This window comes from Limulus polyphemus, unplaced genomic scaffold, assembly GCF_000517525.1.
Source record: "Limulus polyphemus unplaced genomic scaffold, Limulus_polyphemus-2.1.2 Scaffold5741, whole genome shotgun sequence".
Classification (NCBI taxonomy): Eukaryota; Metazoa; Arthropoda; class Merostomata; order Xiphosura; family Limulidae; genus Limulus; species Limulus polyphemus.
In genome coordinates, this window is record NW_013671351.1 from 28,631 (window position 1) to 42,806 (window position 14,176).

Sequence of the window (14,176 nt, forward strand, 5' to 3'; positions counted from 1 at the left end):
CAGAAAAGGAAGGATCTGGACTCACTGATTTTCTTGATAAATGAGAAATTGAAAGTTTCAAACTGGGCCAGAAAAATTTAAATATTGACAATGGTGTCACCTTCTTGGTCAATCAAGAAAACTCATGAAATTTTTAATGTTTTAGAATATATGGCTCATCAGGCCAGGAAATTAGCTGCGGAGAAAGGAATTATGGAGTTACCAGAAAGGAAACGAGGGTAAACAGTGTTGAAAGAAACTGAAAAAATGATTACAGCATCCTGATATGACGATGAGTATAGTCGACAGATGCCGGGCAAAATGGACTTTGTAAGCCTTTGGAGGAATGTCCATATGCAAAAACGACTTCTTCTATGTGGTTGGTTGAGAGTTTTACGAGGCATTTAAAGAAGAAAATCCCAATTTAAACATAGAATGTTTGAAATTTTGTAATCTCAGCCCAAAATGGTGTGTACTTGTCAGCTCTTCTGGGACACATCAGAACATTGCTTTGATGTTGAATGCAGTCAAATTAGACAAGTCCTACCATGAACTCATCGATATGATTGTTTGTAACTGAGATAAGAAAGATTGTATGCTTCATTGGTGTGACAGATGTCCAGGTATTTGAAATCTGTGAACTTATATCGAAGAAGAACTTTCTGATAATGATGGAACTGGAAGAGGGGAAAGAGATGATTTTGACGAGGAGGAGATAGGTTGCAGTTAATTGTTGTATCGTTGTCAGTAAACAAATTTATTGACCAGCTAGTTGACAAGATAAATGATATAACAGCACAAACTTTTATTGCTAAAGCACAAACAAGGTTTCTTAAGAAATGCAAAGATGAGTTGCATGATGATGATGGATTGGATATGGGCAACTTTGCCAAAAATTACAAATTTGTGATACAAGACGAGGTGCAAAGTTATCATTGGAATCAACAATCATGCACTTTGCATCCTATCATCTTGTATCACAGAATAGGAGGTGAATTGAAGAAAGTTTCCCTCTGTTTTGTTTCAGACGACTTGACTCATGATGTAGGCTTTGTTTATAGAATCATAAGCCAAGCCATCAACTACATCAAAAAGGAGATAAATGGTAAGGTTAAGACGGAGCATTATTTTAGTGACAGTTGTGTGGGACAATATAGAAACTGAAAAAACTTCATTAATTTATGCCTTCATCAGAGTGATTTTTAAGTAAATTGTATTTGAAACTTTTTTGCCACATTGTATGGTAAATCTCCTTGTGACGGTCTTGGAGGAACAATTAAACGCTTAACTGCAAACCAAATCTTGTCAGCAAGGGAAGTTTTCGAGTTTTGCAGAGATGAAATTAAAGGGGTAATAACATTCTTTGTTTCACAAGATGAGATGATTGAGGTGGGTGAAAGAAAGATTTGAGCAAAGTAACATATTGCCTGGAACTTGTAGTTTCCACCAATTTGTACCACTAGCAAATAGCGCTATTGGTGCAAAGCGTGTTTCTTCTGATGAGGAGGTTACACTTACACTTGACCTGATTTTAGGGAAAAGCATTGACCAAATTCCTTCTGAAGAAATAAAAGAGTCCAACTTTATTCTTTGCAGTTATGATGAGAAGTACTGGGTTGGACTTGTTGATGAAGTTTAACATTGAAAATCGGGATATTCTTGTAAAATTCATGCATCCGATTTATCCAGCCAAATCCTATTTGTGGCCAAGGAGAGAGAGGATACTTGCTCTGTACCGGAAACACATATTCGTTGCACAATATATGCACCTATAACAGCAACTGGACATCAATACCATTTGCAGGAGATTGATATAAAAAAGATTGATGAGTTTCTGATAAAACAGGAGATCATTGACCAGATTTAAAGATGCTCAGACATTTCAGTCCAATAATTTGTTGGGTAGACCATTAAAACTGACTTTAAAACTTAATCAATCTTTTGTAACTCATGTAGACAATATTCAGTTTTATTATAGAATTAACCTCAATATAGTTTTAAGCACGCTTTGAAATTGAACAGTAATTATCAATATATCATGTGAAATAGAATTTAGGCATATCTACTTTATAATTCAGTCAATTTTCAGAGGACCATTACTTTGGAACAAGGAAAAGACCATCTCAGGTTTTTAATGTAGTAAACTACATGGTTTGAAGAGTATCTGCTCCAAATTTGGTGTTGATAGGTTTTGTCAAACATTGAATTCCAATAATTTCGAAAAACAGGACATGAACCATTTCATAACTTTTAAAATTCCATAGTAGGGGGTTTAAAAGGTAACTGGGGGACTGTTTTAGGATAGAAGTAAAAGCTGTTTTCATATTTGGATTCCTTATACTTGAATTAGTGGGAGGGAAAATCTTGTCCCAATTATGAATATAATTACAATGGCATAGGGTATTTGTGAAAATCCAAAATGGCCACCATGAGCAATATTTGACCAAATTTGGCTAAAATTCAAATGTTTCTCTTTCCAGAAGGAGAAAGAATTTTGCAAACAAAATTTGCAGGTATACCCATAGATAGGTACCATCAGTTAAAAAACTGGCCAATTCTAAGATGTTGGGTGTCATGCCCTCAGTGATTTGACATGGAATGACTCTGGAGAAAAACTTAAGAAGTATTCTGAAAACATTGAAAAATGAATTGTCAGACCTGAAAAAGATGTACATATCAAGTCTAAAATAAAAAAGTATAAACACAGGTTCATAAAAGAAGACTGTGATATTTTTAAAGACTTTAACCTCTTACTGGAACCAGTGGTGGTAAATTTGGCAGGTATTGGTAAAAGTGAAGAAGCTCTTGAGGCTCTTGCACTGTTATATGGAACTGACCAAACAGTAAATGTTGTTCATGGTTGTCTTCAGGGGAAGATGAACAAAGAAAAGAATAAAAACAAGTCAGCAAACACTTAGACAAAGAAAAGCTGAAGCAAGAGTGGCCCATGCTAAAGGTATGATTTCAGGCTTCTACAAACATTTACCTGCTCAGAGTCAGTGCCAGAGGGTTATACAACTGCACAAAGAAGTGATGCCGAAGTTTGCATACCTGTGTACTATAGTTCTGTGTATAGCTGTTACAAGGGTTGAGTGTGAAAGGAGTTTCAGTGCCCAAAATATAATGAAAAACAAATACAGAAACTCTAGACAATCTTTTGAATATTCAAATGAGTAATATTCAGTTATCAACTTATGATCCAGTTAGAGCAATCAGGCTATGGGTTACAAAAAAGAAAGAAGAGACAGCTTTGTCAACCATATATGTCTAGGGCTAAGAAGCCAAATGAGTGCTTCAGCTCCCATAGGAGTTTTTGAACATGTACTATATATTAGTTTAACATGTAAGTATGTTATAAGCATTTATGCAGTTCAACTTGTAAATATGTAAAAGTTTTTGAAGCTAAACAGTTAACTCTTTTAGTACAGGCTCGGTTCCTGGGACTGACCTGATAACTATTTTGTGCTTGTTATAGCTTTCATGGTATAGAACTGCAGGGCAGTACTTTAAGAAAGAATGGTTTTTCCTACCTTTAGACAGAAGACTACCTCTATGTGGCAAACAATGTCAAGGTAATGATTTGTTCATGTACCTTAAGGAGAGAAAAGGTGGATTGTTTTAAATACTCATTGAAATTTTGCTTTTCAGCATTGAGTTGGATTTCGGAGAGTAAATATTCATTGATCTAAAATCTTATCTAGAGCTCTGTTATTCTTACAGGTATTGTTCTCCAAAGCTTCACTAAAGTTCTTCAAAGAATATTGAGTTATGAGCAAGTATCTAAATAGGACTTACCAAAACTATAAAAGAAGTATTTACTATACATGTGAAACTATATGATAAGCATACAGGTTGTGTAATTGATTGATGACAGATGTTATGTTTTCACCCCTGTGTGTGTGTTTGACAGCAAAATTTCTCATAAACAGCTGAATGAATTTTGATGAAAGTTGGTATATATTTGAACTATGACCCACTTTAGAAGAGATTAGTATTTGGAGGGTCAAGGTCACGAAAAAAAAATCCTATCTGTTAACATGGGAACTGATTTTTCACACTCTTTAACTCAGTCAAATATGATTGGATTTTGAGGAAACTTGGTGGACATATGTAAAACATTATTCCTCATTATCCTGCCAAAAATGGTCTGTGTGCTGTGATAATGATGGACATAACGTACACATTTTCATATTTTTTGAAGGCTGAATAAGGTTAATGGCTAAGGTATGTGCTCTACTGAGTTTGGCATTTACCCTTTAATAATATATTTGGTAAAGTTGCAGTAATATTTATATTTAAATATGAATTGGATAATTCTTATTATCTTATGTAGGTGATGAGTTCTGATGCATCAGAAGTTGAATTGGAAGATGCTTCCCAGCAAATTATCTACCTCATAGAGAGACTGGAGAGCAAACAAAAAGGTTAGATCAAGAGGTGTTGAACTTGGAAGATAGATAATTTTCTTATTAGTCTCTGATCTCTAACACCAAATTTGTATGCATAGTCAAAGTTTAGTATTTTGTTTTAAAGTAGTTGACTGTAAAATTGTTAAAATTCAATGTTGGATTCGTATAAAAATAATATGTTTTTTCATATGTGTCTAAGTCAATAGATCTTACGTCATGAATTTCTAGCTTGCCAAACTCACAAGGTATTGGTATCCGTCACTGGATACTTTCCGTCAGTAGGTGGAAAGGTTTTTGTGGTATTGAAATGTTTTTTGATATTATTTGTTCATGTAAACAGATTGTCCAGTGCACATTTGTTTCACAACTGTTTTATTACTACTAATAACTTAGGCTTTTGTTCAGAAAACATTATGAAATATTTTCGTTTTTTTTGTTTTTTTAACAAGAGGTAGTTATTTTAATTTGGTGAGAAAAATTCATCTCATCTTGAAATATTAATATGGTTATTTTCAACATGAACTGTTGGGCCTGGTCCTTTTCAATATGTTGAATAATGTGACTGATGTTAAATTAAGGAGTCTGAAGTTACATTTCTAGCACATGTTGAATAGAGTGACCGATGTTAAACCAAGAAGTTTGAGGTTACATATCTAGTATATTTTGAAGAGTGTGACTGATGTTTAAACCAAGAAGTCTGAGGTTACATTTCTAGTGTATATTGCATACTGTGACAAATGTTAAACCAAGAAATTTGAGGTTACATTTCTAGTATATATTGAAGAATGTGACCACTGTTAAACCAAGAAGTGTGAAGTTACATCTCGAGAATATACTGATGTTAAGTCAAAAAAGTGGCAGGTTATATTGCTTTTGGTTTTGATATGGTATATTTCAAAACTGTATTGCTGTTCTAAATTTTTGTGTAATGGAGATTGTGTATTATATCATTAACATAATTAGCAAGCCTGAATGTTGTACTTTATAAACCGGTTCTCTGTTATTTACACATTTTTTGCTCTTGGTCGTAACATGAATTCTGAATTCTTATCATGAGTAAATGGAAAAAAGAGCTGTTCCATAAATGTTAGAGAAAATACATGCAAAACATGGCTTTTCCCCCCATCTAATACATACAAGTATCACCATACTTTCTTGTGTGCTACTAAAAACCAGTTTTCTGTAACCTGGGGTTGGTAGAAGTGAAAAATTCTGCTATAAAACCAGTTTTTTGTAACCTGGGTTTGGTAGAAGTGAATAGTTCTGCTATAAATCCAGTTTTTTTGTAACCTGCGGTTGGTAGAAGTGAATAGTGCTGCTATAAAACCAGTTTTCTCTAATCTTGGATTGATAGAAGTGTTTTCTTCACTTGGTTATTTCTTTGCTGTAAAACTAGCTTTCTGTAACCTGGTGTTGGTAGAAAGAGTTTCTTTACCTAATTATTTGCTCTGCTGTAAAACTGGTTTTCTGTACTCTTGGGTTGGTAAAGTGTCTTCAACCTGATAATTAGGTTGGATGTTTGCTCTGGAAACAGCGCAGTGATGTATGGCAGTAACATAGCTATTTTGAATGTTTGCTCTGGAAACACTGCAGTGATGTATGGCAGTAACATAGCTATTTTGAATGTTTGCTCTGGAAACAGCACAGTGATGTATGGCAGTAACATAGCTATTTTGGATGTTTGCTCTGGAAACAGCACAGTGATGTATGGCAGTAACATAGCTATTTTTCACCCTGATAATTAGGTTGGATGTTTGCTCTGGAAACAGTGCAGTGATGTATGGAAGTAACATAGCTATTTTTGAATGTTTGCTCTGGAAACAGCACAGTGATGTATGGCAGTAACATAGCTATTTTGAATGTTTGCTCTGGAAACAGCACAGTGATGTATGGCAGTAACATAGCTATTTTGAATGTTTGCTCTGGAAACAGCACAGTGATGTATGGCAGTAACATAGCTATTTTGACTCACTTTCCAGTTGAAAGAGTAATGTAAGAAAACAAGATAAGGTAATTAATGTTTTGTTGTTTTAATTCTGAGAACAAATGGGTTTATTTCTTTATGCTGTGAAACAATAAGTATAGTATTCATAAAGCTTTGGTTTTTGAATATGAAAACATCAGACTAACAGCAGTTGAAATAAAATTTTATCACATTCAGAACTCTCTCTGTTAGTGTCAGTTCCAGCCATGTGTACATCTAGATGGAGGGTCGTATTTCTTATAAAACACAGACATACTTTTAGATAATAACTTTTCACTCTGTAACTGGTACTGTACTAGAATTATAGGTACTAACTCTTAGGAACTATTGTAATTAGTAGAAACATTTTAATCATACCAGTATTTTCCAACCGTGTTATTTAATCCTAAAGTCTTCTTTACTTCATCTATTTGGAATGACAGAGCAGTAAGGTCTATCAATACATAAGAAGTATTACTGCTTTGAAGGATGCCTGTTTTTTCATCAGGAGGATATATTTCTTCTTCACCATTTAATGAAGAAAGGCTGTGCCTTTCAAACAGTTTGAGCTGTTTTTAGTATTAGTTCATTCTGTTGTACTTAACTTTTTAAATACAGACATATAGCATTTATTGTATTGTAATTGCTAATTGACTTAATATGGTTTAACTAACTGAAAATTGAATGGGTGGGTTTTACCAATCAAACTATACTTGTTTTGTATACCAGAACTGAATCAAGCTAACGTCAAGATTCGACAAGCCGAGGAGCGGCTGTCATCATGTAACCGTGAGCTGCAGCAGTGTCGAGATGCCATTGATGATTACCAGAGTCAACTTGAGGGTGCAGAAGCCCAGAATGCTCTCCTCCAATGGCAAGTAAAAGACCTTGAAGGAGATGTCGCAGAAGGACGAGATAGTCTAGAGTTTCTACAAGTAGAAAGATCCACACTGACCGAGACAATACAAGAATTGGAAAACTCTCTGCAGTTAGCACGGGAGAAAATGGAACAAGACAAAGCTCACATAGGCCAGTTTATGGATCGGTGTCGACGGCTGTATGCCAAGATACAGGATAAAGGGTGTGATTTTTTGTTTGAATGCCTTTCCTACATAGATAATTTACTATCTCACTACAGCAAATAATCCCAGTTTTTCCTGTCAGATAGATATGCTTCTCTTGAATATCTCATATTTTTTCTTTTTTTAATCCATGTTATTTACACATTAAGATTACATAGGGTTTAGAGAGAAGGCTAATAAATTTATAAATCGTTTCAGAGTAATATTTTATTTGACATTTTGAAGAAACATTCAGCTGTAAGGTAGATTTCTTTATAGAGATATGATTTAGGTAACTTTAAGTGATTATTTTAGTAATGGTGGTTACTTTTTCTCAACAGACTACAAAACCAAGTGTTACAGGCCCAAATTGACGCAACTGAAGGCCGAGCTCGAGACTTGCTGCTGAGCCAAGGAGCTGAACTGAGTACAACAGCTCTTGCCCTCACCCAGCTGGGTTATCATGCACATTCTGTGTTAAACATGATGGTTGAGTATGCTGGGAAGGACTTGGGGTTAAATCAAGAGGTATGTCTTATTTTGTTTTTCAGAAGTTTGAATGCATAACCCTCACTATTCAATACGTTATAGTCATGTGTATCATACTAATTAAAAAGAAACAAGATTAAACAGAACTAAATGTGTCATGTTCCAACAATACACTTTGCTGTCACTTCCTCACAAAAATTTCAAAGATGAGGTGACTGAATTATTTACTGATTGAAGTTATACTAATAAGACCATACCAGATGGGGTGTCGAATTAGTTAAGTTGATTGATGAAGATCATCATTAAGATATTCGGTACAAATTAGTGTTTTTTTTTACTGTCTTTTGGGGAAGTTTGAACATTATATTTGAAAGTGAAAGTTTTGTAACAAGGTCAAACTTTTAATCAACATTTATAAGGAAATATACAAATTTTCCTGTAAGTGATCGAAAGAGGAATAAGAAAATTGAGTAGTGTTAATTTGTTAAGCACTTCAAACTATTGAGTAGTGTTAATTTGTTAAGCACTTTTTTAGCTACCAGTTCTATATATCTTTCTTATTATTCAACAGATTAAGAGCATTAATTTATTTTCAGTAATTATATCGCAACTAATTTTAAACTCATTTTCCGACACATCATAGTCTAGATTGAGACACCTTAGAATTTAGTAATTTTATTTTGTAAAGTTTCTTTATTGAGTACTGTTATTTTCTCACAGGAAGTATTTTATGCTTATAGTTGGTCATTTGTTCAAATTTAATTTTAAATAATTATTGCTGTGCAGTCCCAAGGGCTACTTTTAACTTATGAAAACCTACATCCATTGTATCTGGAGCTACTTTCTAGCAGTGGACAGATAGTATTTTGTTTTTAACAGTAACATATTTAGTCAGTGAATAAATGATGCTTTTCCTCTATTCAGTGCTTTCACTTACTGAGCATATATATATATATCACCTTATTTCTTGCCACCTTTGTTTCTTTGGTGTACATTGTTTCTTTAGTGAGTTCCTTTGTTCGCTGATGTACCGTGAGTTGCTTTACGTAATTCTTTCGTTCCATGATGTATGATAAATTCTTTCTCTTCAGTTTCCTTGATATAACATTAGTTTCTTTATTTAGTTCCTTTGTTCCCTCACATGTTATCTCTTTAATCAGTTCTATTGTTCCCTAATGTACCATACATTTTTTTATTCTGCTAGTTCCTTTATTTGTCATTTACGTCCTTATTCAGTTCTGTTGTTCCCTCGTGCACCATATCTTTCTTTAGCCAGCACTGTTTTTCCCCAATGTACCATGTGTTTCTTTATTCAGTTCCATTGTTCTCTGGGGTACTGTATGTTTCTTTATTCAGTTCCATTCTTCTCTGGGGTACTGTGTGTTTCTCTATTCAGTTCCATTGTTCTCTGGGGTACTGTGTGTTTCTCTATTCAGTTCCATTGTTCTCTGGGGTACTGTATATTTCTTTATTCAGTCCCATTCTTCTCTGGAGTACTGTGTGTTTCTCTATTCAGTTCCATTGTTCTCTGGGGTACTGTATGTTTCTTTATTCAGTTCCATTCTTCTCTGGGGTACTGTGTGTTTCTTTATGCAGTTCCACTGTTTCTTGTTGTATCACATTAACAAAGGAGCCTTTTACAATGGTACCTACACTGCAGGGCTATATTTATGAAGCACAATCATCAGATGGAGGAGGACTGAAAGTGGTAATATGGACTGTAACAACATTGCGAGCCTCCAAAATAGTTTTAAAATAACATTCTCAACTTCTGTGGGTGTGGCACATATTTTATTATATCATTTTGTGCCAAGCATGTTATTCTTCTATTGATTATTTTTAATTAGGTTTTGGATGAGATTATTTCTGATGCTGAAGAAACAGATTCAGATGATGCTGTTAAACGTCCAGAAGGAACAGTAAATGCAGATGTTTCTAATAATTTGGAATCGAAAATGAATAAACTGGAGAAATCATCAGACTTAAGGGGTGGAGATTCAGTAGATAATGACTCTAACATTCCCTCAGACCCAATGCAAAAGCTACGATCTGTATCTTTTGTTCAGGCAGTGATTCAAGCCTTTGAGGGAACAAAAAGTGGGTCAGATGATCATTCCTCTACCAGTTCTTCTAAAGAAACAAGTCCAAAACTTGACCGGAAAACATATCAAACTGCTGCTGGTGTTTTCAGCCACCAGGAGGAAGGTAACACAAAACTTCTGAATGGTGAAAGTGATCAGATCATTGAGGAACCCTTGTTGTCTGAGGACAGTGGAGTTCCAGATAGTAAAGTTCCTGGAAGTGCCTTCAGACCTGTAGGCCTTGCAACGCCCTTCCGTCCCAAATCAATGAAGCCTCAAGTAGCCAATCTTTACAAGCTCCAAGAAGAGGAGAATCCTGAAGAATGTAGTGCCAATAAACAACTTCAAAGCAGTTCCTTAGAAAGCATGGTGAAGAAAGTGAGCCAGCTTTTCCAGAAAATGACCAATGTGACTGAGCTCATACATGAAGGATACAAAAGTCAGCTTGCCTCAATGTCTGAGGAGAAGTAAGTTATGATTTATATATGAATAACAAACAAATGAAGCTACAGCACAATCAAATCTCAAAATTGGTGTAATGGTAAAAAAAAAAGGTTATTTCAGCCAAATTAACCATCATAATTACCTAAAAAAAAGAGTAGGAAGGTACATTAAAATGTAGAAATAGTAGGCCACTTCCTCTTGGTAAGGGGAGTGTTTATTGGTTATCTAGTTCTACTTCTTAGTAATGGGAAAGTTTAGCTTAGTGTATTATTTATCAAGGGAAGCTAAAGAAAGATATCTAAATATTCCAAGCTAAAAGTTCTTTATGTTTAATCTAACTTTTCATCTTAATTGTTTTTTATTTTGTACAATTTAATTTCAGATATAATCATGAAAGTCCAATAAATTGGTATGACTTATATAATTTAATACCATGTAATTAAAGGAAAATGATCAGTCTTTGTTTAACATTGAGTTTTTTGCATAAAAAATTAAGATAATTTTTTGTGTACTTGCCAAATGTCATTTTAAGTCAGAAGTGTTTATGATTTTTGTATCGCATCTGTTGTGTTAATACTAGCAAGACTCTAAAGGAGAAGGTTCAGTTGTTGGAAGAGCAAGAAGATCAACTTCAAAAAGAGGTAGAAGCTAAAGATGATATCCTAGAGCGGACAACAGCAAAACTGGGAGAGGTCTCGGAGCAACAAAAAAAGGAAGTGGAATCCCATCAGAAAGAATTGGATGTATGTAATGAAAAGACTGGATTGTCTTGTAAAACATCTTTAGGAGAGTTAATCCTAATTTTATGTAGACATTTTGATTAGCAAGTTGACACTTAAAGTATTGATTCAATTTCAATGAGTTTTTCCAAGTATGTTGATGTATGTTTGCATGGAAAGAATTAGCTTCAGATGTGAGGTCTTATTACATCCTTGAAGTAGTACAGATAATTATCCAAGTAAGATGGATGTTAAAGTCAGTATGAAGTTTTATAACAAGTTTTACAGAACAGGTATGAAGATTTTACAATACACTAAAAATAACAGATTATAATAAACATTAATGAACTGTGTTAAGATGAGTTTCAGATGTGAGGTCTTATTACATCCTTGAAGTAGTACAGATAATTATCCAAGTTAGATGGATGTTAAAGTCAGTATGAAGTTTTATAAAAAGTGTTACAGAACAGGTATGAAGATTTTACAATACACTAAAAATAACAGATTATAATAAACATTAATGAACTGTGTTAAGATGAGAAACAGTTACATGATAGATTCTAAAATTAATTGAAATTAGTAATTTTAGTAAACAGATGGTTATTTGTGATGTATATACAGTTCTTGCCCAAGCCCTAATTTAACATTACTCTTTTATTGAATCAGCGGCTGCAGAAACAGGTTGAGCAACTATGGGAGAAGAACTGCTGTTTGGAGGCAGTTAATGTTGAACAGTCAAGGCAAATAAAAGAAGAAATTAAGAAGACAGTTGAAACAGCACCACAACAAATGGGGATGGGGTATATGTTGAATGCTCTTACTATTTGTGACAAACTAGCTCTCAAACAAGAGGTATGATTTTTATGTACAATCACCCAAACTTCTTTTAATCAAGGTGTAAAATTTAGTGTCAAACTGAACCGTAATATTTCAAATAGATGGTAACTTATCATCAAGTCTCATGTGGGTGGTTTAATAGGTAGAGAAAATTAGCTCTATTTAGTGACTATGTTCACATTGATTATAGAAATCAAGTTTTATGGTTTGAAAAGGGTGTGTTTATAAAAGAATGTTTTAAATCATGTACAGTAAAACTTGGATGATTTAAAACAGAAGATATGATAACGTGACAGTTTCAAACTTGTTTTATTTTTCTGCAGATTTGAAAACTAAATGAGAATGAAATAATTAATAAACAGGGAAATGTTTGGAGATAAAGAAAAGTATTCATCTTTAAAGAAGCAACTGACTAGTTTTTTTTCCCCCTAATTATGTATAGTGATTAATCAGCAGATTAAAATTTTCTTCAAACTCAGATTGCTCGTTTAAAGAAAGCCTTGGAAACCAAAGAAGAGTTGCTTCATAACATGGCTGAGAAGTATGCTCGGAACAAGAAAGTTTGGGAAGAAAATTGTCAGAAGGCAGAAGTGGAAGTGCAGATGCTAGATGATGTTATATACCAGTGTGTTGATGTAAGTAATGTACATTCTTTATTGCTGAAACTTTTTAAGAGGTAAAGCTTTTTCATAATTATAAATGTTGACCGTTTTTCCCTCAGGTCCTTAATGTTTTACATACAGTTTTTTATCATGTATCTTTGAAAATATCTCTGAGATCTTATATTTTTATCTGTCTCTTCACCATCTTTCTAGTTTTGTACTTTTGCCTGTCTCTCTAGCTACTATTTATATATATTTAACCTGTCTTTCCAGGCCTTTTAGTTTTCTATTTTAATCTGTCTCGGTTTCTTTCTGCTTGTCATCAGTGTTCTTGCAGTATTTTTTTTGCATCATTAAATCTCTTCATTTGTGTTTGTAATTGATTTTTTTTACTACAAGTCTAATGTTTTACCTTCTATCTTTAGTTTTCCCATCAACATTTGTACTATATTAATTGTGCTTACATTTTTGTTCTTTTTAGTTTATAAGCCTTTTCATCAGTTTTAGTTTCTTTTTTGTTTTCAGACATATCTCCAATTTTTGATAGTTTATTAGTTGTTACATTTCTTCACCAGTAATAGTATTTTTTTTTGTAATTTTTGATCCATTTCATTCTCTTCAGACTCTACAAGGCATTCCAGAAGTAGTAAATTCCTGTGAGTCTCTCAGGAAGCTGATGGCTATTCTGAATGGTGGAGCATCCTCCCATGACTCTAGTGCCATCTCTTTAAACTCTAGCCACAGAGAGCATAATTTCTTTCAAAACAAATTAACAGTTTAAAATCACCACTGTTACTTGTCTTTCTGACCACTGCTTTTTTAATCATTATGTCTACAAAGTCAAGTTCTTTATAAAAAGAAGTGTCATGTATAGAATTTGTTTGTGATGCTATGTTATATATAATTTTTTATGAATTTATGTAGTCAGTGCCTTTTTTTTGTTTAATTATCAATAAATACATAACCAATCTCACCAGTCTCAGTAGTTTGTTATTTTTAAAAGTAGATTCTTTGTTTCTGCATAAACTTAATGTAAAATATTTTTTGTACAAGATATTATGGAGGCTCAGTATGAAATACTAACAACTTATTCTGGATTTGGATTCTTTGTTGGAAATGCATTATTGTGTGATATAAAACAACAGTCTGAGTTCTTGTTGAGTTATAGTCTAGACAATAATCTACTCCTTTACCTCATCTAGATAATGACCTCCAACTTTACCTTTGTCTATTCTTTTAATCTTGTTTAATATTTAATCTCGTCTAAATAGTAATCTACCACTTTAACTTTCTGTACTGATTACGTAGAAACAAATCTTATCATTTGTAATTGTTATTTAGATAATATTTTCTCTTAACCTCATGCATCATCAATAAACATCAGATCTTATCTTTCCTAATTGTTATTTAGTTAATATTTTCCCTTAACCTCATGCATCATCAGTAAACATCAGATCTTATTTTTCCTAATTGTTATTCAGTTAATATTTTCTGTTAACTTCATGCATCATCAATAAACATCAGATCTTATCTTTCCTAATTGTTATTCAGTTAATATTTTCCCTTAACCTAATGCATCATCAATAAACATC

The 14,176-nt window shown here is 33.4% G+C and overlaps 1 protein-coding gene across 1 annotated transcript in view; it reads left to right on the forward strand.

Annotated features, from left to right (window-relative positions):
* LOC106472927 (sperm-associated antigen 5-like) overlaps nucleotides 1-13,535 on the forward strand; it is a 29,215-nt gene extending 15,680 nt beyond the window's left edge. Inside the window, exons 3-10 of the mRNA XM_013933596.2 lie at nucleotides 4,313-4,403; nucleotides 7,081-7,432; nucleotides 7,754-7,940; nucleotides 9,749-10,449; nucleotides 11,007-11,169; nucleotides 11,812-11,997; nucleotides 12,462-12,617; nucleotides 13,207-13,535. Of these exons, the coding sequence (XP_013789050.1) occupies nucleotides 4,313-4,403; nucleotides 7,081-7,432; nucleotides 7,754-7,940; nucleotides 9,749-10,449; nucleotides 11,007-11,169; nucleotides 11,812-11,997; nucleotides 12,462-12,617; nucleotides 13,207-13,365 (1,995 nt within the window). The 3' untranslated portion in view covers nucleotides 13,366-13,535. The remainder of the gene's footprint in view (nucleotides 1-4,312; nucleotides 4,404-7,080; nucleotides 7,433-7,753; nucleotides 7,941-9,748; nucleotides 10,450-11,006; nucleotides 11,170-11,811; nucleotides 11,998-12,461; nucleotides 12,618-13,206) is intronic.
* The last annotated feature ends 641 nt before the right edge of the window (nucleotides 13,536-14,176 follow it).